A 22,610-nucleotide genomic window follows, 5' to 3' on the forward strand; every position below is an offset into this window, starting at 1 on the left:
TTATGGAAACTTAGGTTGAGCTGGCGGTTGAAGGCGCGTGAGCAGCCTTAATCCCTCCGGACCATCTTCACTCATAGGCCATAGCGATTTCGATTTTTTAATCATAAAAATCCATAGCTAAAAAAATAGTTGAAAATCAGAAATAAAATAATTTATATATTAAAAATAAAAAATATGAATAATCAAAGAAAAATATCATACTTCACTCGTATAATTCTGAATATAATAAAATATAAATAATTTAATAAAATATGAATAATATGTGTAACTTAATCGGTGATTAATTGCGGTTAATGACCGACTTTTAGAACAGACGCACTGTATCACATCACTTTACATGGATCCAAGGTACCGTTGTTAGTTGGTAGTTGAATCCATCTGCGCGTGGGATACTCGTGAAAGCTACTCCCACAGCGTATTCTTACTTTTTTGTTTCACATGAATATATTAACACTTCCACGGTTCGACCCCAGAAAGGATGGTTGAAGAAAATTAACTGATACTTATTCATTACTGTATTTTCTTTTCTCTTCTATTTCTAAAATTCTCTCGAGCAGAATATAATTTGTTAATTCAACGTAAACAGCGTATACAAGCATCAATTCAGAACCAATTATAGGACTGTTCTATTTAAACTATGTACGCTTTCTTGAATTTGTAATATAATTATTAACCGTCTTTTTTTCATGTTATTCTTTCCGGACCCTGTATCAATTAAATATATTAAATTCGTTTATTTAAAAATATGCATAAAACAAAATAATATAAAATAAATGAATATTGGATCCAGAAAATTATATAATGTCCGCTCGTCTAAGCTTGATCAAGTTATTTCAACATTTCAACTAAAAACTAACGCGCTGAATGAGAGTCGACTCCCCTGAGTCACCATAACCATGGCCGCCGCCCCTTTTCTCCATCTACAACTTTGTTTCTCCCATTAAACCATCCTCCGATCTTTTCTCATTATCTAAACTTTTTTTTCCCAGTTTTTCAATAAAATCGAACCAAAGCCAATTATCTAGAATTTATTTCTCAGACCTATTTTGGCTTTGAGTATGACTCTACAAATAAAATACCGTTAGATTCAAATCCTCCTCCTTAACATCATACCAAGATCTGGTGTCATTGAGGAATTTTTGAATTTTTGATTTTAGTCTCGCCTATTGCGTGTGTCTGCCTTGTTACTCTTTTTATTGGGATGTCAGATGTATGTTTTTTGGATGTTGGTTTATGTTTTGTTCCTGACTATTTTGTGCATTTGGATTTGTGCTGGTGTCGGATATTGCAAGAGCTTATTTTTCACAACTAAAATTTGTTCATCTTATGAGATCTTTCACCCTCGGCTTGTCTATAGATGATTTTCGGCATGTAGATAGTTTAGGTGCTTCTGAAGATTGAGCTACAAGTGGTGTGTATGTGAAGGTTATTTGTGATATTACTAGTTTCAGGATTGGTGCAGGTTTGATCGATCGGGAAGCTATTTTAATCTTTTCTCATTCAAAAAATTTCGAAATTCATGATGTTAAACAGTTTGAAAACATATACAGTTATTTGCTTAACTCATTTTTATATTTCAATTCAGGTTGTATTGTCAGCTCAGGGAGATTTGTCCTGACTGTGATTTGTGTTTTTGCATATCTTTTCCAAATCGGATTTTCGATGGAGTTGTTCTTATTGGAATTAAGTATGTAATTTTGGTTGATACAAGTTAATAAAATCATTTTGTTTGTCAACAAAAGAACTACTCTCTCCGTTCCCTGTGGGCTGTGATTGTTTACGTTCAGTGTTTGCACGCATTTTGAGACTCTTATAGAGTATAGTTTCATAATTTTTTTTAAAAATTTTCTTTTTTTTTTTATAAAAGTTTAAACATTAAACTTTTATTCAAAGAAAAAAAATTAAAAAAATATATTATGAAAGGACGTGCCAAAAATAACGTAAAGAAATGACCGCGACACAAGGAGTATAATATAAATTTCGAATAATGTGCGAATTGTCAAATTATAAGACCCCGGCGGTTAAGTAAGTGCCTAAGAAAACGCGGGTTCCACACGCATGACCGGGTCTACACGTGGAATAGTGACCTTTTTAGAACGATGACACCAGTTGTCGCGTCAGAGCTGACGTGGCCACGTTAGTACTAGTAATAAATTTATCTGTCGCTTTTCATGACAGCTAGTGAGTGAGTCATAAGGACGGTTTGGAAATCGTGGGAAGCTTTCCTCTCTTTCGGTCAGCTACCATATCTTTTACGGTCCATTGTCTGCCAAAAATGACAATCCATTGTTTTTTAAGAAATTACCATCCTCCCTTTTGGGTAAGTTTTTTTTTTCTTTCTAAAATTTGATAATTTATTTATTTTAAAAAATGAATATTTTCATAATTATTTTAGATATAAATGTTAACCGGGTATTGTATATCTATTATTTAGTAAAAATTTAGGATCTATTTTAGAAAAATGTAGAATTATGTGTACTTTTTTTAGAAAAAAATCTTTATTTTTAAAAATAAAATTAGTCAAACGGTCATTATGTATTCTGTTAGGGATATGTCACGTACATAACAAAACCCCCCTCCAATCTTAGTTAGTAATCGTTGATTTGTTCTATTCCATTAAAAATAATTAATAATCGGATCCATGTGTATAAATTATATAATTATAATCAATCATTTGTCTAAAACATCATTTCAGAAATAAATTTGAAAAAGGATTTAAGATATGTGACAATATTATTTCCATTGACATGAAAAAGTATCTCCAAACATGATAAACCATTAACTAAAACTTTAGTTATCATACCAAAAATAAGAATTATAGCTAATGTCATCAAAAAACGACACTCCAACCACATCCACCCTTATTTATAATTATAACCAATCTCCTATAAATGATTATATTTATCGATCCACTACAGTTATGTAAGAAATCTGTAAGAATATTACATATCACTTATTACCATATTAAAGTGATAGATTCTATTTATAACAATCGAAGATATTAATAACATACTATTTTTAAATTATAGTCAACCAATATAAAGCAAGATATCTTAAAGCATCTCCAACCCTCACAAGCGTTTAGCTAAAAGTCCATGTGACTTTCCAAAATTAAATTTTATAGCCAATATTCACAAAAAATTGAACTCCAATTACAGTAACCCCTTGTGTATAATTATAGCCATCCCCCTATGTATGGCTATATTTGTCGATCCGCTACAGATATGTAGCGAATTCCACGTCATCTCCCGCAAATTATTTTCCTCCTTCCCACTGATTACATATTATTTATTACCATATTAAACTGATATATTCTATTTATAACAATCTAAATATTAATAACATACTATTTTTAAATTATAATCAAGCAATATAACCAATACCATTGAAGCACAATGTCTTACAGGTTCAACAAATTTTACATAATGTTTTACAAGTCCAATTTAGCCAGCGATTATAGCCAACGCCATTGGAGATGCTCGGCATTGGCTATAATCGCTGGCTAAATTGGACCTGTAAAATATTATGTAAATTTTGTTGAACCTCTAAGACATTGTGCTTCAATGATATTGATGACTATATTGGTTGGCTATAATTTAAAAACAGTATGTTATTAATATTTAGATTGTTATAAATAGAATATATCAGTTTAACATGGTAATAAATAATATGTAATCAGCGAGAAGGAGGAAAATAAATTACGGGAGATGACGTGGAATTCGCTACAGATCTGTAGCGGATCAACAAATATAGACATCCATAGAAGGATAGCTATAATTATACACAATGACGTGTTGCGGTTGGAGTTACATTTTTTGTCAACGCTGGCTATAAAATTTGTTTTGGGAAAACCACCTAGACTTTAAACTAAGGCTTGGGAGGGTTGAAGATGCTCTTACAAGTTAAACAAATTTTACATAATATCTTATAGGTTCAATTTAGCCAACAATTATAGTCAACTTCGTTGCAGATGTTTTTACCCCAGAAATCGACCATCCAATGGTTACGAGGAATATCAAAAAAATATAGAGTAACATTTTTTTTTTTGAAAAATATAGAGTGACTTTTTTAAGAAGAAAATGATGGCTGTCTTCCTTGTGTTTTTGGTCCGGGTCGCTGTATGTACAGTCATTCTGAGTCACCGCACGATTTCAACAAAATTAATAAGAATATTGCGGAGTACGCTAGGAAGCCATCACTCATTCTGTGCTACGATTTGAATATTTAATCGCGTGAAATACAACTAGCGCCTACAGTGTCGACACATATTCTAGGTATTACATTATAAAACAAAATGTAATTTAATAACAAATAATGTCACTAACTCGAACAATTGAGTAATAGAAGTTTATTCAACCTCAGTACCTCAGCCGACATTGAAGTATCATTGTAAACGTGTTTAATCGTCTTTAATATAATTAATTAACTAGTTCTTTTGCGTTTAAAAGTAGTTATATCATTGCTTCTCAAATATAAACAATGAGTCTTTATACACAAAGTAAAACAAAAGGTATTGACTTGAGCAACAACCCAACAGCATAACCGCTATTTGTTCGCAAGCAATTAGGTCACGTTAAATTGCTCTACACTTAACATATGTACCTCCAAGTCTCCAACGTAGAAGTTAATGTATTAATTTGATCTATTCAAACAATTTAGATTATAAAAATAATTGGATATACAATATGTATATCACGTGCTATTACATACTTGAGAAATGAAATGAACCCCAACTATTATTCTGGTCATGAGTCGTATAACCAGATTTAAATTATGACTTATATCTTATAATAATTTAATGTGACAAGTAATTAACTGAAATTGTCAATTTATGTAATTTTATATTATACATAATTTATAAGTTATTTTTTTCAAAAGAATTGATAGTTAATTTATTTTGGTGTTAAAATTAAATTTTATTAAAAAATCATAAAAAAAATAAACCAATTAAAGAAGTATATCTAGTATCTTCTCGTTGTAAATTGCAAGTCAGTTTCTGGGCCAACTTCTAACTTATTAGACATACGAACATTTTCAGTTTAAAATTGAAAATGACTTAAAACCCGGACAAGGCACACAAAGTCACAAACACACTTGCAACTGGAAAGGCTGGACAATCTGGGCCACACGCAATTTGCGTCTTCTTTGAGCCGCAAATCATGAGGTGTGGCACTTAAGGGGCAGTACCAATATGGCCTTCACGGTGGTAGGCTGGTAGCAGTATTTGGCAAGGGCGCCTACCTTAGATCGAAGTTTATCATTTCAAAAATATTCAAAGTTACACAAAATTACAGTTACGAAACTTAACAGAGAAAATATTAATCTATTACAGAACAATTAACAGCACACAACTAATAATCTGTCAAAAAAAAAAAAAAACAGCACACAACTAATAATTTTCCTCACGTTTAACAATCCAACTTTGGTCCCAACTCTAATATGCTTTTTTCAATCCCCAAAATCCTGCCCCATAAAAGTTGCTTACCTACTTATTTTCCTGCACTTCATAATCTCAGTGATTGTGACAAGTAAAATTTGGAACTTAAATGTCCCAAGCAGCTCATGAGCTCCTCATGTAATATCCTAGCAGAATGCTGAGTAGAGCAATAAGCAAGACGTAGTAGATTGAGAGTCCTCCGCTGCTGTTTTTTCTTGGACTTCTCTTCAGAAGTTCCTAGTTAAGAGCATGATGTTTCAGTCACATAGAACTTGGAAATGTGATATGATTAAGTTGAAAAGTTTTGACATGTATAGTAGCCTTGAATGAACTGTAATGAGGTTCAAACACAAAATATATCCTAGCATAAGTATTTTGCCTGCTACATATTAACCAGGAGGTAATTATAATCATGATAACAGGCACTATAACCGCTACTGCCGCTAGAAGAAGTGTTGCAACACCCACTAAAAAACTTTGAGCAAACGCAATTCAATCAACAGAATTAAGCTATCAGCAAAGTTTAAAGATAAACAAATGAAAGTAAATCGGGGCAGGTATAGTCTAACATTATATGATTGTGTACAATTGTATAAAAAATCTTAGAATTCCGGCTTCTGAATCTTATCCACATGCAAAGATATATACCTTTCTTCATCAATATTTAAAGTAGAATAGACATAGATACCAAATAGAGAACACAGCCATATATCGTCTGTGCTGTGATGTACTATCCGAGTGACATCAACAAAAAAAGAGTATATAGATACCCAGTCAAGTACCTCCTCAATTTCAAGTCAGGATAAACGCTCCAAGGGGTGCTTTGTTCAAGGAAATTCTCTTAACAATATCATTCTGGTGTATAGGTGGTTTGCTGGGTGAACTTATTCATTTGAAATGGCGATGTATACTTTACTAGACCTATAGAATGCAATTTCATCGAAGTCCTTGTAACCTATCCTACCTACAATCAAAAGACCCCTTAACTACTAGAACAGTTACCTCTTCTGTTTCTTCTTGTATTGGTAATCATCTGAGTAACACTTTCTTTTTCAAATCCTTTTCTAGTTTTAGATAAAGTGCTTGAAGCTTTTACAGTAACTGCACCAGAACTAGGTTTGTGGAGAAAAGATCTGAGCCATAATTGTTTAAGCTTGTTGAGCTGGGAGATTCTATGGCTCATGCACTCTCAATTTGAAGTATAAGTGTTCGCTTGGAGAACTTTTCATTTGGAATGGTGATGCATACTTTACTAGACCTATAGATTTAAATTACATACAACACCCCATACCCCTCATCCCCGTTCCCCATCCCACCTACAATCAAAAGACCCCCCAATTACTTGAACAGTTATCTATTTCTTTCTTCTTGTATTGGTAATCAAATGAGTAACACTATTTTCTTCAATTTCTCTTCTAGTTTTAGATAAAGTGCTTGAAGCTTCTACAGTCACTGCACCAGAACCAGGTTTGTGGAAAAAAGATCTAAGCCATAATTGTTTAAACTTGGTGAGCTGGGAGCCTCTATGGCTCAAGCTCTCCACTAGGCACACATTTTAGACTCTTGAACTTGCTCACTCTCAATGTAAAATATTACAATATTCCAATCCCGTAACTATATAAGTCCTGAATTAGGAATTTCTCTTTCCCCTCCTTCCCATAATTTTTCCTTCATCAAGGAGGCATTAGTAAATTTTTTGCAGTATCTACTGATGGTTAATTTCGAAAAGACATGAGTCTTCTTCAATTCAAAACCCCATTCATTTAAAAAGATTAACATCAACATATACTAATAAATAATTTAGCAAAAAGAGGAAAAGATATATAAGCTAATCATCTCTCAAAAACCATTCAATGTACTGTGGGCTTTTCCTCTCACTATACAGCTTAGAAATTTGCACAGAATCAAAGTGACTTGCCTATATTATTTACTTATTCAAGAAAGAAGACCAAAAGGAACGATAAAAGTAACGTGTTTACTCAAGGGGCAAAAGGGTAATTGGACTAGAGGGCTTTTTAGTAAAACACCAGCAGGAGGAGAACAAAGGGGAATGAGATGAGTGCGTCAGGGTTATAATTGTGTCTACTTGCAGCATTGGAGGTTTAGCCACTCCTCGAAGTGTAGCAAGTTGTAAATCGACTTTTTAATCATCTTTTGGATATTGAAATATAGCTGCTGTTGGTCATATAATTGGTTATTGCTTTTGGGTTATATTGCACAGGCAATTAAATTGTGCCTATTAGTAAATTTACAACAAAACTATACACATCTAAGTTTGAAGACTTTTAAATTGGAAGCTATTCAACATTTTGTAGCAATCACTAAAGACTGAATTCCGAGTAACAATCATAAAAGAATGAAAATCATAATTTTTTCTCACCAGTTCTGCTTGTAGCCTTTTATTCTCTTGAATAATCGACTGTTTCTCCTTGGTGAGTGTTGATATAAGATCATTAGCCTGGGACAATTCAAGATAACTCACCACTTTAAAAGCCATAAAACATAGGCACGCAAGGACATCGTAGGTTCACACAGAAAATAGTTTATAAGAGCAAAAATTCACATGCCAAGGTTGCAGAACATTATAAATAAACATTTTCGAGTTGAACATTATTTGTCTGATAAGCAGACAGAGATGCATAAGTAAAATGGAAGAGACTCGATATGTGAGTTTGGATAGTCAAACATAGAATATATGTGCACAGTAATGTAGCACTTGTAATATGTAACAAACAGAAGATGAATTCTAATGCTTGGTATGAAAAATAAGCAGTACAATCACAGAGAAATTTCTTCTCCACCGTGCCTTATTATCTAATTACAAAGTGACTGAAACTTGAAAAGAAAGTGAATATTGCAATACTCCCGCAAGTAGAAAACTGAATTATGTTAGAAATTTAAAGGAAAAAGTGAAGTTTTACAATATTCCTGATTTCTTAATTTGTACATGAAGAATATATATCTTAAAGACATTATAAGATTTTAAGTTATGGGTTATAAATAACTATCTGTTCTTACTTTTAAACTTATCATCCTAGAATTAATTTTATCTAGACCAACAATGAACGTTTACCAAAAGTAGCTATAATTATGGTGTGTTATTCACTTATTCTCTTCTAAACATTTGCTACGCACTTGTGCTTTCTAAGTAGCATCTTTATTAAACAATATTTAGCGTCTAGCTCTCAAAGCACTAATTTACCCCAATCTTCTTAGCATATAACTTAAAGTTGACATAAAAGATTCTGTATCTAGTCACAAATCTGATTTTTGAACATGTAACATGACTCTACATACAATAAAGACAATCTGATATCAACTTAGAATGCTAATACATGTTTGATGGATTTGAACAAAAATATACCTTGGAAGAAGTTATTTGGTTCTCAGAAGATCCTTTAGAAACCTGAAAGCAGCAATAAAGAAGTATTAGTCACACAACTGACAGTAGATGATCACTCAAGAATGGCATAAATGAACAAATATTTCCATCCTAAATAAAGCAACACTTGAAAAACTCACAACATTCATATTTTCAGATGTCTCCTCCTCCGACTCTTCTCGCACAGGCGATGGTGGTCTACGGGGATGAACATAAGAAACTCTTAATTTGCTCTCCTCAACATGATTTCCCGCCTCTTTATTAAACTTATGCACAGAGAGTATAAAAGGCATCCACAAAGTTATAAACTGCAACTTCTAACTCTTGACAGTACCAAAGGAATGGCATAAAATGAATCTCCAAACTCTAATGATTCTTACCATATCTGGGGTAATATCTTTAACAGTAGCACCAGGGGGTGCTGCAACACATTGGACAAGAAACTTGTCATTGCATTGCATGTCTGGGGGTGATTCTCTCAGAGCTTGCATTGTGACTGGACCAGTTTGTAGGTTAGTTACAACTAATCTAAAAAAGGTAACTACATAGTTTCTATGAGGATCAAACACTGGAAATACAAATACCTGTTACATTGCTTTGTGAGCGAGGTAACACAATACCATTGTTAGGCCGTACAGAGTACTTCTTTGGATTAGTTGTCTTAACCTGTAGATAGAAAAATAATTTTGTATCTCAGACTTTCAAATTTCGAATATGCAGACAACCTAAAAATATCTTAATATAGAAATTAACACGGCATGTTTTGTTTTCTTTGTGAAAAGGTCAACTTGCGCTTATTTCTATCTAATTAAACCAATAACATATTGACCCCTTGGTAATGGAAGGCACCCTTAGTGATTTGGTTAATCAAAGCCTAAACAGGGCTCAAGTCATTGTTAGATAGAATGGTTCCTTTTATTGCCTTCACAAATAACTTCATTTCATAATCAGCATCAACAATGATAAGTACTAATGTACAAATAATTAGATGAAGTGAACAACTGAACATACTCAATTTCAAACACTTCTAAGAAAATATAAGAATAAAGATTTCAGGACAAGGTAATATACGGGATATCTAATCATCTTGTCTTAATTTGCTTCTACAACAACTTGCGAAAACCTACCCAAGCCCACATATAACTACGAAACATAAAAGGGTTAGGGAGCAGCAGAACTGCAGTCTCTAGTAAATAATTTCTCCTCCCGATCCACATATTCGGTCATGCCTAACCTATCTAGGCCAAAGTGATCATTTTTAATGAAAATTACTACTATTCACATGCAAACTAACCATTTTTATTATTATCATAACTACACACAACCCAATAGCACAAGTCTTTACCAAGTCAAAGTGAAATTACAGCTAATGCAAAACAAAAAGAAACCAACTTTGCAGAATCAAAATTAGCAGGCAATAAATAATTGTACAAAAACAATTATAGAACATAATTATAATCCAATAAAATCAATCAAACAGTGAACAAAATCAAGATAATTACCTTAAAAGCAACATGATTGTCACTCTTATTAGACAACTGAAATGAGCAAGTGGTCTGCTTCTTCAACTCAACTATCCATTCAACAACAACAAACCCAATTAGTATTAGTAACTAATTAAAGCTAAATCAACAAAAAACCCTAAGTTTTGAATTAAAAGTAACAAAATTGAAGTGATTTGAGCAAATAATAGACAATTAATTACGTGGGAATTTGAGCTCGAGAGGATCGATGGTGACAAGCTCCTCGGGATGTGTGGATTGAAATTGTGTGGTGGATGAGGAGTTGTTAATTGAATCCATGGCGATTCAAGCGAGATTTGGGGGATGATAGATAGATACAAGGTTTGTGTATGTATCTGTCAACAACAAACGAAAGGAGTAAACAGAATATTCAACTGTTTAGTTGGATGTGTGTTTTGTAGGAGTTCAAAACGACTCTACTCATTTTTTACTCCGGCCTCTCTCGTTCGTGGACCATAATATTATTATTAATTTTCTAATTTTACATAAAAGTTATATTTAAATATCTGTCAAATTTAAATTCACTTGTATGTGTTTTATAAATTTCTAATATGAATGAATACAATTATATATAAAAATAAATAATTGATGTTTTTAAAAGTAATCCATACCAATATATCAATATAATTATATAGAGGAGAAGCACATATGTCGTAGTCATAGCAGAGCCAGTGTTCTAAAAGTCGACGATTGATTAATCGCTGTTCGGTCAGCAACCGTCTCGATTAAGCGTTAATCAATGAAAAAAAATCGTTTTTTTCTCAAAATCGGCCGAAGACGGGATTAATCGGTCAAAAACGGGATTAATCGGGGAAAATTGGTCAAAATTCAGTAAATTTAAAAAAACTAAAAAATAAAAGTAAAAAAAATTAAAATTAGAAATTTAATTTCAAATACAATAAAAGGAACAGAAATGACAAATTAGTGAAGTTAAAGTTGTTTTTATTACCTTTCACTCTTTTAGTATTCTAATTATAAAAATGTGCAATATCTTCCTTTGTAAATCCAATCAAATTCAAACTTGTTAATGAGATGAGTGGACCTGTATATGTATATAAATGCATTTTTGTATTTAACTAAATCATTAATATTTTGATTTTATGACACTATAAATTTATATTTTATAGTATATATAATTATATTAATATATATATATATATATATATATTATAAAATAATATTAAATTGATTACGATTAATGATCTGATTAATCACTCCGATTAATTCCCGATTATCCGATTAATCGTTGGACGGTGCTTTCACCGACTAAGTCCGATTCCTGCTTTTTAGTAGAGCTCTCAAATATTTTTTATTTATATTTAATTTTCTTTAATTTTTGATTATTAACTGTGAAAAATAAAATTATATTTTTAATACCGAAAATGTTGAAAAAAAGTTTCTAATAAATTAGAAAAAACATATTTTTTCAAATTGATTCTTTTTTATTTTTTAGTAAGACACCCGGATGGATTTGACATTCAAAATCCCAAATTGAAGACGCGACTTGTTGCACAGAGCAAAACAGGAGTTAAAAGTGTTAGACACTCAATTGATAGGCAGGGTTTTTCTTCTCCCCACAATTTAGTAGGGGTGAACACGGGTTGGGTCGGTCGGGTTAGGAGCAATAAAATGACCCAACCCAATTAGTTCGGTTTATAAAAAATCAACCCATTCATCAAAAAAAATATACATAACCCAACCTTGCTAATTAAAATCTGGGTTGGGTTGGTTCGGTTTGGGTCGATTTCACAAGAAAAAGAAAAATACAAACTAAATATACTGTCTGCTTAAAAGTTATATAAGGGCAGTTCTAGTTTTAGCATCTGGTGAATTGTAAATTAATTTACAAGTTGATCTGTCATTCAACAGTTGAGGATTTAAAAAAACAGAAAACTATGCGGTAAGAAAATATGCAGGACATTTAGTTATTCATATACAGACTCAACTTCTATCTAATCAAATGAAGCTGAGCAGAACCCATGCTATGACAGAAATCTATTCCACATTCTATTCCATATTCAAAGTTTAATGTAAGGAACTACTAGCATATTTGCCAGGTCATTATGATCTATTATACACACTTAAATGGAATAACAGCTAGCATTATTATCCAACATAGATTAATTAAGTATCAAATTAATTTGTTATTGGGCTTGGAAATATTGGACATGTGAATAATATGTTTATTTAATTGTTTTTATATAAACGGGTTGGGTTGGGTTGGTTAAGGGTTAAAATGTGTTAAACCCTGACCCAACCCAATTTATTTGGGTTTTTTGAAAATCAACCCATTTAATAATCAGTTTTGAACGGTTCGGTTTAATCAGGTGAAAAAAAGGTTGGTTTGGGTCGGGTTTTGCGGTTTGGGTTGGTTTTGTTCACCCCTACAATTTAGCATGGTTGAACCAATGGTGAGTTCTCAAACCGTGTTTGTTCATAAGGTTTTATATATACGTCCGGGTCCCTTGCATAAACACACAGTTTTCTGTTGTCAGGATTATAATAAAAGTTTGATATGTTTGGCTTTTTAACCGTTGAATAAGGTTATTTCACCCTGTCCATCGGTTAAAAACTGCGAAACAGCCTCTTCCGATCTATATTTTGGTTAACAGGTCCCTCTATATATGGACGTATGTTATAATAGTATCCGCGGATATTCATTCGACGGTCAGAAAGCTGTGTTGTGATTAACATGTCGGTCCTTGACATACGTAACATATGCCGAGTACTAGGACCCTCTGTATATTAGTCTAGTTAGGTTTTGACGATAGATTAGCTTTCATTGAAATAATTTTTGCATGTTTTGAATATTTTGTCGAATCCTGCTTATTTTAGTGCTTGTCAATCGTGGCTACTTTTGGAGTTTTTATAAAGGACATATGGTTCACAGTTCTAAGAATCCATGATATTCCCCGATTTTATCTAAAAATCTCCAATAAATTTATAAGACAAATACTGAATAGTTCCAACTTCTACATTCATGTTCACACTTTTTGAACGATAATAGCTTCTTTTTTCATATATATTACCCATGAATTAATCTGATCCGGTGAGATGGTGGAGTTCGGGGAAAACCCTTAAGTTCAATGTAGTCAAGTGAATTATTGCAGCTGTCACTGTATCAATCAATAATATTAGGAAGAATTAGAAGTTCACTACTTGAAAGAAAATCAATGAGCTCAAAAAATTAGCTTTTTTGTATTTCAGAGGAAGATGGTGGACTCTAGTATCAGAAAGATGGATTGTATTGAGAAAGATATGATTAGTGAACTGTCTTGTCCCTTACAAGAAACTATCCTGGGGTTTTTGCCGATACGAGATGCTGTGAGAAGTAGTGCCTTGTCAAGAAAATGGAGGCATAAATGGACTATGATTCCGCACCTAATCTTTGATGACCAGTTCTTTGATAGCAAGAGGAAGAACTTAAGGCAGTATCAGGATAAAAAACTAAGGGCGCATGGATTTGTTAGTGTGATTAATAAAGTTCTTCTACTCCACCAGGGTCCCATTCTTGAATTTTCTTTGACTAATCTTGAAGGCTGTGATACTAAAATAGTACATGATTACATATCTCAGTGGCTGCCATTATTGTCAAGGAATGGAATCAAGAAGTTTAATTTGAAGAACTGTCACTTTGATAATATTGCAGCATATGGTTTCTCTTCTTTAGACCTGACCCAATTGAGGCTTGATGGAGTTCTATTTTCCACTTCACCTTCATTTCGAAGTTTTACTTGTCTGAGGAGCCTTGAGCTAGTCGATTGCATAAACAACAAACCAAGTATATTTGTTTGCCCTGTGCTTGGGGAGTTGGTCTTGATATACTGTGAAGGACTCCTCCCGAACAACTTTCGTGCTCCTAATCTCAAACGCCTAAAGCAAGCAATTTGCAAATTACCTTTGGAATATTCTTTAGCTGGGTTACCAAACCTTAAAGAATTTTCCTGCACTGCACTTACAATTCCAATGATAAATGCAAAAGCATTTAGCGGGGTCAACTTTCTTGACAGTTTACATACAATTGAAAAGCTCTCTTTAAAATTTACTTTTGTCAAGGTAATATTCAGGTTCTCTATACATTGTTATTGTAAGTTTACCCTACTTTTCAACAGCTAATTGTTTGCGCTCTGTCTCCAACTTGTTCAAAAGTACTTGGTTGCAGGAGGTTGCCCAGTTAAACTTTCTAAATTAATGCCTCACCTAAAGATTCTACTTCTGTCTGGCATGGAGCTTATCCATTTGTCCGATATTACTTGTTTGCTTTGTTTGATGCAAAGTGCTCCCAACTTGAAGAAACTACATATCTCGGTGAGTCATATGCACTTCAACTCATTATGTGTATCACTGTAGTTTTGTAATTTTTTTTTTCATATTTTCTCTGTCATTAGGCTATGGAAATAAATGATGCCGTTGAAGGGAATCTCAGGAATTATTTGGCAAAAAAATTTGTAGATTGCACCTTTGAACATCTAGAAATTGTGACCTGTACTTGGCTCAGAGGTCTTAGGGATGAGTTGGAGCTAGTCAAATTTCTACTTGCCAACTCCCCGTTATTGAAAAAGATGTTCATCCATCATTGTGTAACGGTAAGAACGGATGTAGCATTAAACATTGCAGAAGAGATGTTACAATATGCCAGAGCTTCATCAGAAGCACAGATCAGGTTTTTGAAAGACGATCTTAATATTGAATATTTTTAAGTCCTGGCTTCTAATCTTGAAGTGCGCTGGACTTGTAAAGCCTCTCAAGTATGTTAATCTCCTTCTAGATTTCAGCAGGCCAATTCAAATAGCCTGATTTACAACTACAACAATTCTTGTTACTTGATATTTCAATTATCTTAACTCAGTTCTACTGTCCAAAATGTCTATACTTAGAATTCAAATTTACTTTTCAGATTAATAGTATAAGTTATATGATATAGATTCTATATTTTTGCTCGAAATCATGAACTGATATTATTAATCTGGGATAAACTACAGTTAAATAGTAATCTGAATCATTCTTTGTAAAACTGATTTTTGAAAAGAAAAAAACCCAGTAAGATTTAATAGTGGTTGAATTTCAGTCTCTTGCTAAAGATCCTCAGTTCAATTTCTCCCAGTTGCATCATTTGGAGATGCAGTTAAAAATCTCATATATTCATGTTCTCACATCTAAATTCGGCATCTTTAAAGATTGTTTCATCTTCAACTTTCGATCATCTGTTTGACAAAATGTGCTGCCATCTATGAAGCTTGTGCATTTTCACAAAGTGTGACTAGAAGTCTTAAACCACTTGTCGAAGGAATCAAGAGCAATGATTCCTATGCCAATCAAGTGCAATTCAAGGTATACTATACACCCTTTGATGAACTCTCACTTACACACAGAAATTGAACCAAACTTTCTAATTCCAGAACTTGCTCTTGTTCAGATTCAGGGTCAGGATTAAGTACATGGTTATTGTTGGCATCAACAGATATGTGAAAATTAGGTGAATATTGCACGATGAAATATTTGAAAAGTAGATTTATTTTATATAGAAAGTCTTCGCTATAAATCTCCAAGCGCATGCAGATTGCAGAACCATTTGCAATATTGAATTCTTGGGATTGCTTACAACTATTCTAGACTGCATCTCCTTTCGTTCAACCAAACCCTGGAACCGATACCCGTGGACCTTGTTGCATTTTTTGTGAAGGTTTCCGAGGGTGCTACCACTTTGTACATGGAACCAGTTTGACGTATATACTGTGTAATGTGTAGTATTGCTCATAATAGCATCTTGATACTTCAGCAGCAAACCTTATTTATGCAAAATGTGGCATATTTATTTGAAAGAACGTTGCTCGCTTAATTTAATGTATTGCTCCAGAGTGCTCAGAACTCAATCTTACGTATTATGGCCGATACAGGATTCGTTGAGTAAGGGCTTCATTTATATATATATATATATATATATAAAGTAAAATACTTGGTGCACATAATTGTGTACAAAATTTTATTCATAATGATATGCGGTGGATCTTAATTGGAACGAGTGCTTGTATTTACATCAACAACTTCAGTTAAAATATTTCCCATCAGTTATCATGTCATTATGTACAGACATTTTGCACACAATTATGTGCAGCACCTAGCACTAAAAGTTACACGGGAGCTGTTTGTTTCCAAGAAGCGGTAGCTGTTTCCGATTTTTGCTTTTCTTGACCTGTTTGTGTAAATAAATAAAAACACTTTTAAGAAACTGAGAATGGTAACTTCTCTCTTAGAAATTCTACTTCTTTTTAACCACTTTATTAATTTATTTATTTCTAACTTCAAATCAACTTTAAGAAAAAAATCACCTTTTTTTAAATTTAACCAAACGACCCCATAATTTATATTTAGGTATACTGACATACTATTAACATAACTGAAAACTAAAATTTGACAAGGGGACTTAAATTTAAAATATTTTAAATAACAATGTAAACAAAATAAACTACGGAAGTAAGCTCCGTCTCAATCGGTAACCTAACCCCTTTTCCAAATCTACTCTGCATCTACATCACAACATACATATATCTAAAACTGATAATGTAGAAAAAATCAGAAGTGTACTGCTACGGGTTTCAAATCCGAACACAAACACATGATACTGCTCCGACTTTCAAATCCTATGGGGTTCCTCATGGCTCAACTGGTATGCTCTTCTATTACAATTATTTACAATATTCTTTCTTTTTCTCATGATTTTGAGTGGAATTGCGAAAGGTGTTGATTTTAATCTTATTTGTTTGTGGGTATTTGTTTGCTTGTTTAATCCTTGTGTTTTGTTTGGTTTTGGTGTTTTTGGCGATTTTTCGTGTTACATGTGAGACGCTTCGTTCGCTTCGCATACGACGAGGCAACTTGACCGATAGCATAGCGGTGGTGGTCGATGGTGGCGGTGACGGCGATTTCAGGACCGGATCCGGTTTCAAAAAGGAAAGCGCGCTAATAGTGCGTTAATTGAGGGCGGTAATTGTGCCTCTTTATTGAGGGCGTAAATTTTGCCTCAATTATTGAGTGCGTAAATTGTGCCTCTTTATTGAGGGCGTTAATTGGGCCTTATTTAAGGGCGTTAATTGTGTCTTAATTAAGGATATTAATATTTTATTAGTATGCCTTAATTAAGGGCTTAATTGTCTCAATCATGATCTCAATATCATGATTGTGGGAATATTTTGATGTAATCTGTTAAATATATCGACTTATATTCTTCTTGTTTCTCTTATTTTATTTTCAGGACCGATTTTCTTTTCGGACATTAAAGTTTTATTGTCTAAATTTCCCCGGTCATCTTGCATGTCCGGCGATTAGATAATAAGTTTTCTTGAATGAAAGAATTATCACGCTGAATTAGGGTGCTTAAGCCTGGTTAGTACGGTCTTCATTCGTCATCGAATGTATAGAGTTGTTTGACACATTAATTACATAAGTTATAGTAATTTTTTTTGTGAAGTGTTTTGAATAATACTCCCTCCATTTCAAAATAATAGTCGCTTTGACTTTTTGTACGTATTTTGAGGTGCATAAAAAACATATTTCTAAATATTATTTTTCAAATTTTCTTTTTTTGAATAAAAATAGGGATGTTAAACTTTTATTCAGAAAAAAATTCAAAAATAATGTATAGAAGTATTTTTTTTACACCTTAAACTACGTGCACAGAGTCAAAGCGACTATTATTTTGGAATGGAGGGAGTATAAGTTTTACAAATATATTTGATTTTCAAGTATAGGAGAAGTGAAAATGAAAATCCAATACTATATATTATGTTATGATAAAATAATTTTATCTTAGTTTACAATTCCAAAATTTGCAAGGAAGAAATTTTTACTATTTCTTGCAAAATGATGATTCCTTATCACATATAGAAGAAATCCTTTTTCCCTCGATGTGTGTAGTGTAGTGTTGCGTTGGATATAAGTAATAACTTTTGCTTTTTTCTTGAACTGAAGTAATAACTTTTAATATGTTTGATTTACTTTTTGAATAAAATATTTATGATTTTAATACACACGTCAGGAGTTGCAAATCGCAAAATGACTGCTTTTTACCAGTCAAAGACGCAGTAAACTTTACAGTAACTGCGAAGTGACAACTTGCACCAAGGTCAACAGACGACCAACCCAGAAGTGAATTCACCCAGGGTAAATTCCAATTCCAATTCCCCGTACGAAAACACTACACTAATATAAACGCAATTCCCCCAAACTTAGAGGGGTGTATTGGATTGGGATTTTAAAACATTTTTTTGCATTCATGAAATCCGAGGGTATTCGATTGGGATTGTTTGAAATCCATTAAAATCTTGAGGTATTCAATTGGGATTTCAAATTATGCTACAAAATCTGGTGGTATTCAATTGGGATTTTAAATTATGCTTTAAAATCCGATGGTATTCAATTGGGATTGTTTAAAATCCATTAAAATCTGATGGTATTCAAATGCTGATGGATTTTTTTGCATTTCATAAAATGATGGATTTTGTGGCATTCTTCAGTGTATTTTAAGTTTTTTGAAATCCCATCAAAATCAATGGGATTTTGAAGCATTGTGCTTAAATCCTATCAACTCTGCGACATTTTATCAAGAATCCGCACAAAATCAAAATCAGACACAATCCATTAAAATCCATAGACTAAAAACAATCCATTAAAATCCCAATCGAATACACCCCTCTTAACCCCTTGATATACTCACATTTCTTTGTTTTTGCAGATTGGACCTAATTTAAGCGATCGCACATTCAATCTCAATCCTGTTATGGTATAATCCTCAGTTTCACTTTTCTGTGTGTTTTTATCGAGTAAATTTCTGTGTGTGTTGATTGAGTGGTGAGATCAGATGGCGGACGGAGGAAATCCATCGCGATACGTGAAATTGACGAAAGAGCAAGCTGCTCCTACCGAAGACATTCGCCCCGGGGAGCTTAATCAGCCTATTGATGTTCATCAGGTCCCTATCTCGTTATATGCATTGTAGTTTTCATGTCTTGTGCTGAATTTATATTTATTATTATAAAAAGTCGGTAGCGTAAATAGTTGAGATTTGTGTTTAGGATTTGCGATCGTGTTGTGTTTTGAGAGTGATTAATTGTTACGAGTTGTTGAAATTGATGGACTAGTTGATTGTATGGTTTGTAGTGATAATTTGTTGTGTTATGGAAATTGAGTTGGTTAGATTTACTCGGGAGTGGGAATGGGAATGTTTTGCTGCCTAGTGGATATACTGGTGAAAAGGGTGAGAAAACAGTGGACTGTGGTAATGGAGTGATTACAGATATGAGTAAATGTGATTATCTTTGTTGATATATGTTATATTTGTTTAAGGTTGTTTTTACTTTTTACTAGTACATGCTAGCAGTGTCTTGTGTTTCTAGGGTACCTTGTATCAGCGTAGATCAAGAGGAGCCGTGTAATTCTAGACTTGAATATTAAGTCGCGGTCATGTCTCGCCCAGGCGTGCTGTTTTTCTATCATCCTCTTCTTATATTTTTATTCCCTTATTTTCCCGTGAAGGTCAAGTAATTACAAACATACATGCCTGAAATGAGACTTGAACCCAAGAGGGAGGGATATCCGTCAGGCTCAATAGTTAAATTCATGTGTGTTGGAATCTCTTAACAACTTGACTGACTTGATCATTGCATATTACAGGGAGCTGCACCAATGATTACATTTTATCATAAAATAGTTTATGTACACAGAACACGAAGGACTAGAGTCAACAAAATTTTGCAATGTGTCCTTTGCCCTTTATAACGAAGTTCCTGATCACCAGGTGATCTGCCTGGTTCATATTTTTGTCATATTATGATTTACTTATAGGGGTTAGATGTAGTATGCCAAAAGCTCCAAAAATATCAGTCTGTCGTTCACTCAAAATTTGTTCTGTGTTGGCCGTGGTCGCCTCAGATTTTTCCAAAACTTGATCAACTGTAGCATACAATTTCATATATTATTTTGCATAACAGATTTAGAATTACTCTTTACTAGAATAGTGAAATTTCTATTTAACTATTTATGCTCAAACTTTTGTGGGATCTTCTTCATTCTTTCTATTATCGTACTGTTGTTACCAGTTCAAGGTGCATTCAGTTGAATGTTTATAGGCTGGTTCCTCACTATAAAAAATGAACGTTGCTCAATTTTCGATCTGACTGTTTATGTCGTTGTATCAGTTTTTTTTTGTCAGGTTTGTTGCATCAGTTTTGTTTGACCTTTTATAGACATATTTGTTATTTGCTTATGCACATCAGTCCAAGGCTTTTCTGAGTTTAGAGTTTACTATCAAAACCTCATTCCCTTATCCGTTTTTTTTGTCAGCTGAATGTTAAGAAGTGCAACGAGTGTGGTCAGCCTTTACCAGAAAGCTTTCAATTTCCTGCAGATGAGCCCTGGTCAACCGGTATTTTTGGTTGTACTCAAGATACAGACAGCTGTAAGTTTTCATTTCTACATCTGGATCAGCAAGCTGTAAGTTTTGCTATGATACCATCATCCCCTTATGTGATTTGCATCTGTCTGTTGATGTGTAACTATGCTATGAGGACACATAGTGCATTACGAGAAAAAAGGGGCACTACCAAGTGCATACTAGATATTGTCACACGGCATGGCAGTTTTATCGATTTCTTTGTGCTAGTTTTACTAGAATGTTCCTATGCAACTATAACCATATAAACAATACATTATGATTAGGGTTACCTTTAGAAAGAAGACTGTAGTATCTCCTCTTTTCTGTTCACTAAGAAAAGTTATTAAAGTTTTTGGGAAGTACTGCTAATGACATCTCTTTTGTAATCAAAGTCCCCGCCAAGTATTCGTGTATGCAATGTCTTGTTACGAGCATAATTGCATAATATTCATAAAGTAAGCATTTATCTAATAGTATTTACATCTCCAATTGACAGGCTGGACAGGGCTCTTTTGCCCATGTGTCCTGTTTGGGCGTAATTTTGAAGCCTTGAAGGAAGAGGTGCCTTGGACTGGCCCATGCATCTGTCATGCTATTTTCATTGAGGGTGGCATTGCACTTGCTGCAGCAACAGCAGTGTTCCATGGTATTGATCCAAGGACATCATTCCTTATTTGTGAGGGTTTGCTGTTTAGTTGGTGGATGTGTGGCATATATACTGGTCTTGTACGACAACAACTTCAGAAAAAATATCATCTCAAGGTGATTATCTTTACCGCAGTAAATAGCTTCTACAAAAAACAGTTTATGAAATAAGATAACAAGTTCTGAGCTGCAAGTTCTTGTCTTGTTGAAGATGTTTGTCAAAAGCTATTGGCTTCTACTTTGATACTAAATTGTTTGTATGCACAATGTATTCTCTGCAAGCCACTTCCTTGTTGCTTGATTGCCATTTATTTTTCCATTTGCAGAACTCGCCATGTGATCCATGCCTGGTGCATTGCTGCATGCACTGGTGTGCATTGTGCCAAGAGCACCGGGAAATGAAGGCACGTTTGTCAGACGATGTTGTAATGCCAATGACTATTGTTAACCCACCTCCTGTCCAGGAGATGAAGTCGGATGCTGAGAATAGAGACGTGCCACCACACTCTGGAAATGATGTGCCACCCTCTGGAAATGACGTTGAGCAGCAAACCAACCTAGAGATGGTTGCATTATAGAATCGTAATATGCATGGTTGTGGCTACATGTGGAATTATACAATACTGTCTTGCTAGGAATTACTCACAAGTAAAACTGTCTTCTGCTTTGGGAAAAGGTCTCCAGAAAGGATATGTTCAAAATTTTTCTGACAAGGATGTGTGATTTATATATAATCAGAAATCACTTGAAATGGTTAAACTAATTTTTAAATTTGACTATAGTACACATTTACTTGCCTTTTTTTCCTTTTGCATATAGAAATAAGAGCATATGCAGGAGAGTCCTAACATGTTCCCTAAATATATAATAAAATATTCATTTTTTAAGGGATTACTACATTTTATTGAATGGGAACTCCAACAACATTCCCTATTTCTATTCCCTATTGTTATTTTAATATTATATTCAACTTGTAAGTAGGAGAGAGAAACGAGGGAAAAAGAGGAAAAAAGGAGAGAAGTGAATATTTTATTGTTCAAAATAGTATGAGGAATGGTTCCACAATCCTTAAAAATGAGGAATGAAGTGGGCATACTAACTTTTTAAGGGATGATTAGGCTGGAGTTGTGTTTTATGTCACATTCCTTATATTATATTAATAGCTTAGAACACCATATAGCTAGGCTGCTGGAG

The 22,610-nt window shown here is 33.5% G+C and overlaps 3 protein-coding genes across 4 annotated transcripts; 2 read left to right on the forward strand and 1 right to left on the reverse strand.

Annotated features, from left to right (window-relative positions):
- Positions 1-5,238: 5,238 nt before the first annotated feature.
- On the reverse strand, positions 5,239-10,770 carry LOC108210948 (vesicle-associated protein 1-2). Its single transcript, XM_017382412.2, has 8 exons — positions 10,525-10,770; positions 10,322-10,392; positions 9,404-9,485; positions 9,200-9,315; positions 8,960-9,085; positions 8,802-8,843; positions 7,818-7,895; positions 5,239-5,674 (listed from the first exon to the last, which is right to left on the reverse strand). Exons 1-8 carry the CDS (start codon positions 10,619-10,621, stop codon positions 5,561-5,563), a joined length of 726 nt encoding a protein of 241 aa, XP_017237901.1. The 5' UTR covers positions 10,622-10,770; the 3' UTR covers positions 5,239-5,560.
- A 2,785-nt stretch (positions 10,771-13,555) lies between these two features.
- Positions 13,556-15,042, forward strand: LOC108212163 (F-box/FBD/LRR-repeat protein At1g13570). The gene is made up of 2 exons (XM_017383892.1): positions 13,556-14,398; positions 14,731-15,042. Exons 1-2 carry the CDS (start codon positions 13,556-13,558, stop codon positions 15,040-15,042), a joined length of 1,155 nt encoding a protein of 384 aa, XP_017239381.1.
- A 3,560-nt stretch (positions 15,043-18,602) lies between these two features.
- LOC108211078 (cell number regulator 6) lies at positions 18,603-22,214 on the forward strand. 2 transcript variants are annotated; one of them, XM_017382570.2, is made up of 5 exons: positions 18,603-19,121; positions 19,200-19,310; positions 20,681-20,795; positions 21,268-21,533; positions 21,743-22,214. In XM_017382570.2, exons 1-5 carry the CDS (start codon positions 19,119-19,121, stop codon positions 21,992-21,994), a joined length of 747 nt encoding a protein of 248 aa, XP_017238059.1. In that variant the 5' UTR covers positions 18,603-19,118; the 3' UTR covers positions 21,995-22,214. The 2 variants fall into 2 exon arrangements, with proteins under 2 accessions (XP_017238059.1, XP_017238061.1); XM_017382572.2 differs by having other exon boundaries at positions 18,604-19,121; positions 19,188-19,310.
- Positions 22,215-22,610: the final 396 nt, after the last annotated feature.

The sequence above is a fragment of the Daucus carota genome, chromosome 3, assembly GCF_001625215.2.
Source record: "Daucus carota subsp. sativus chromosome 3, DH1 v3.0, whole genome shotgun sequence".
Classification (NCBI taxonomy): domain Eukaryota; kingdom Viridiplantae; phylum Streptophyta; class Magnoliopsida; order Apiales; family Apiaceae; genus Daucus; species Daucus carota.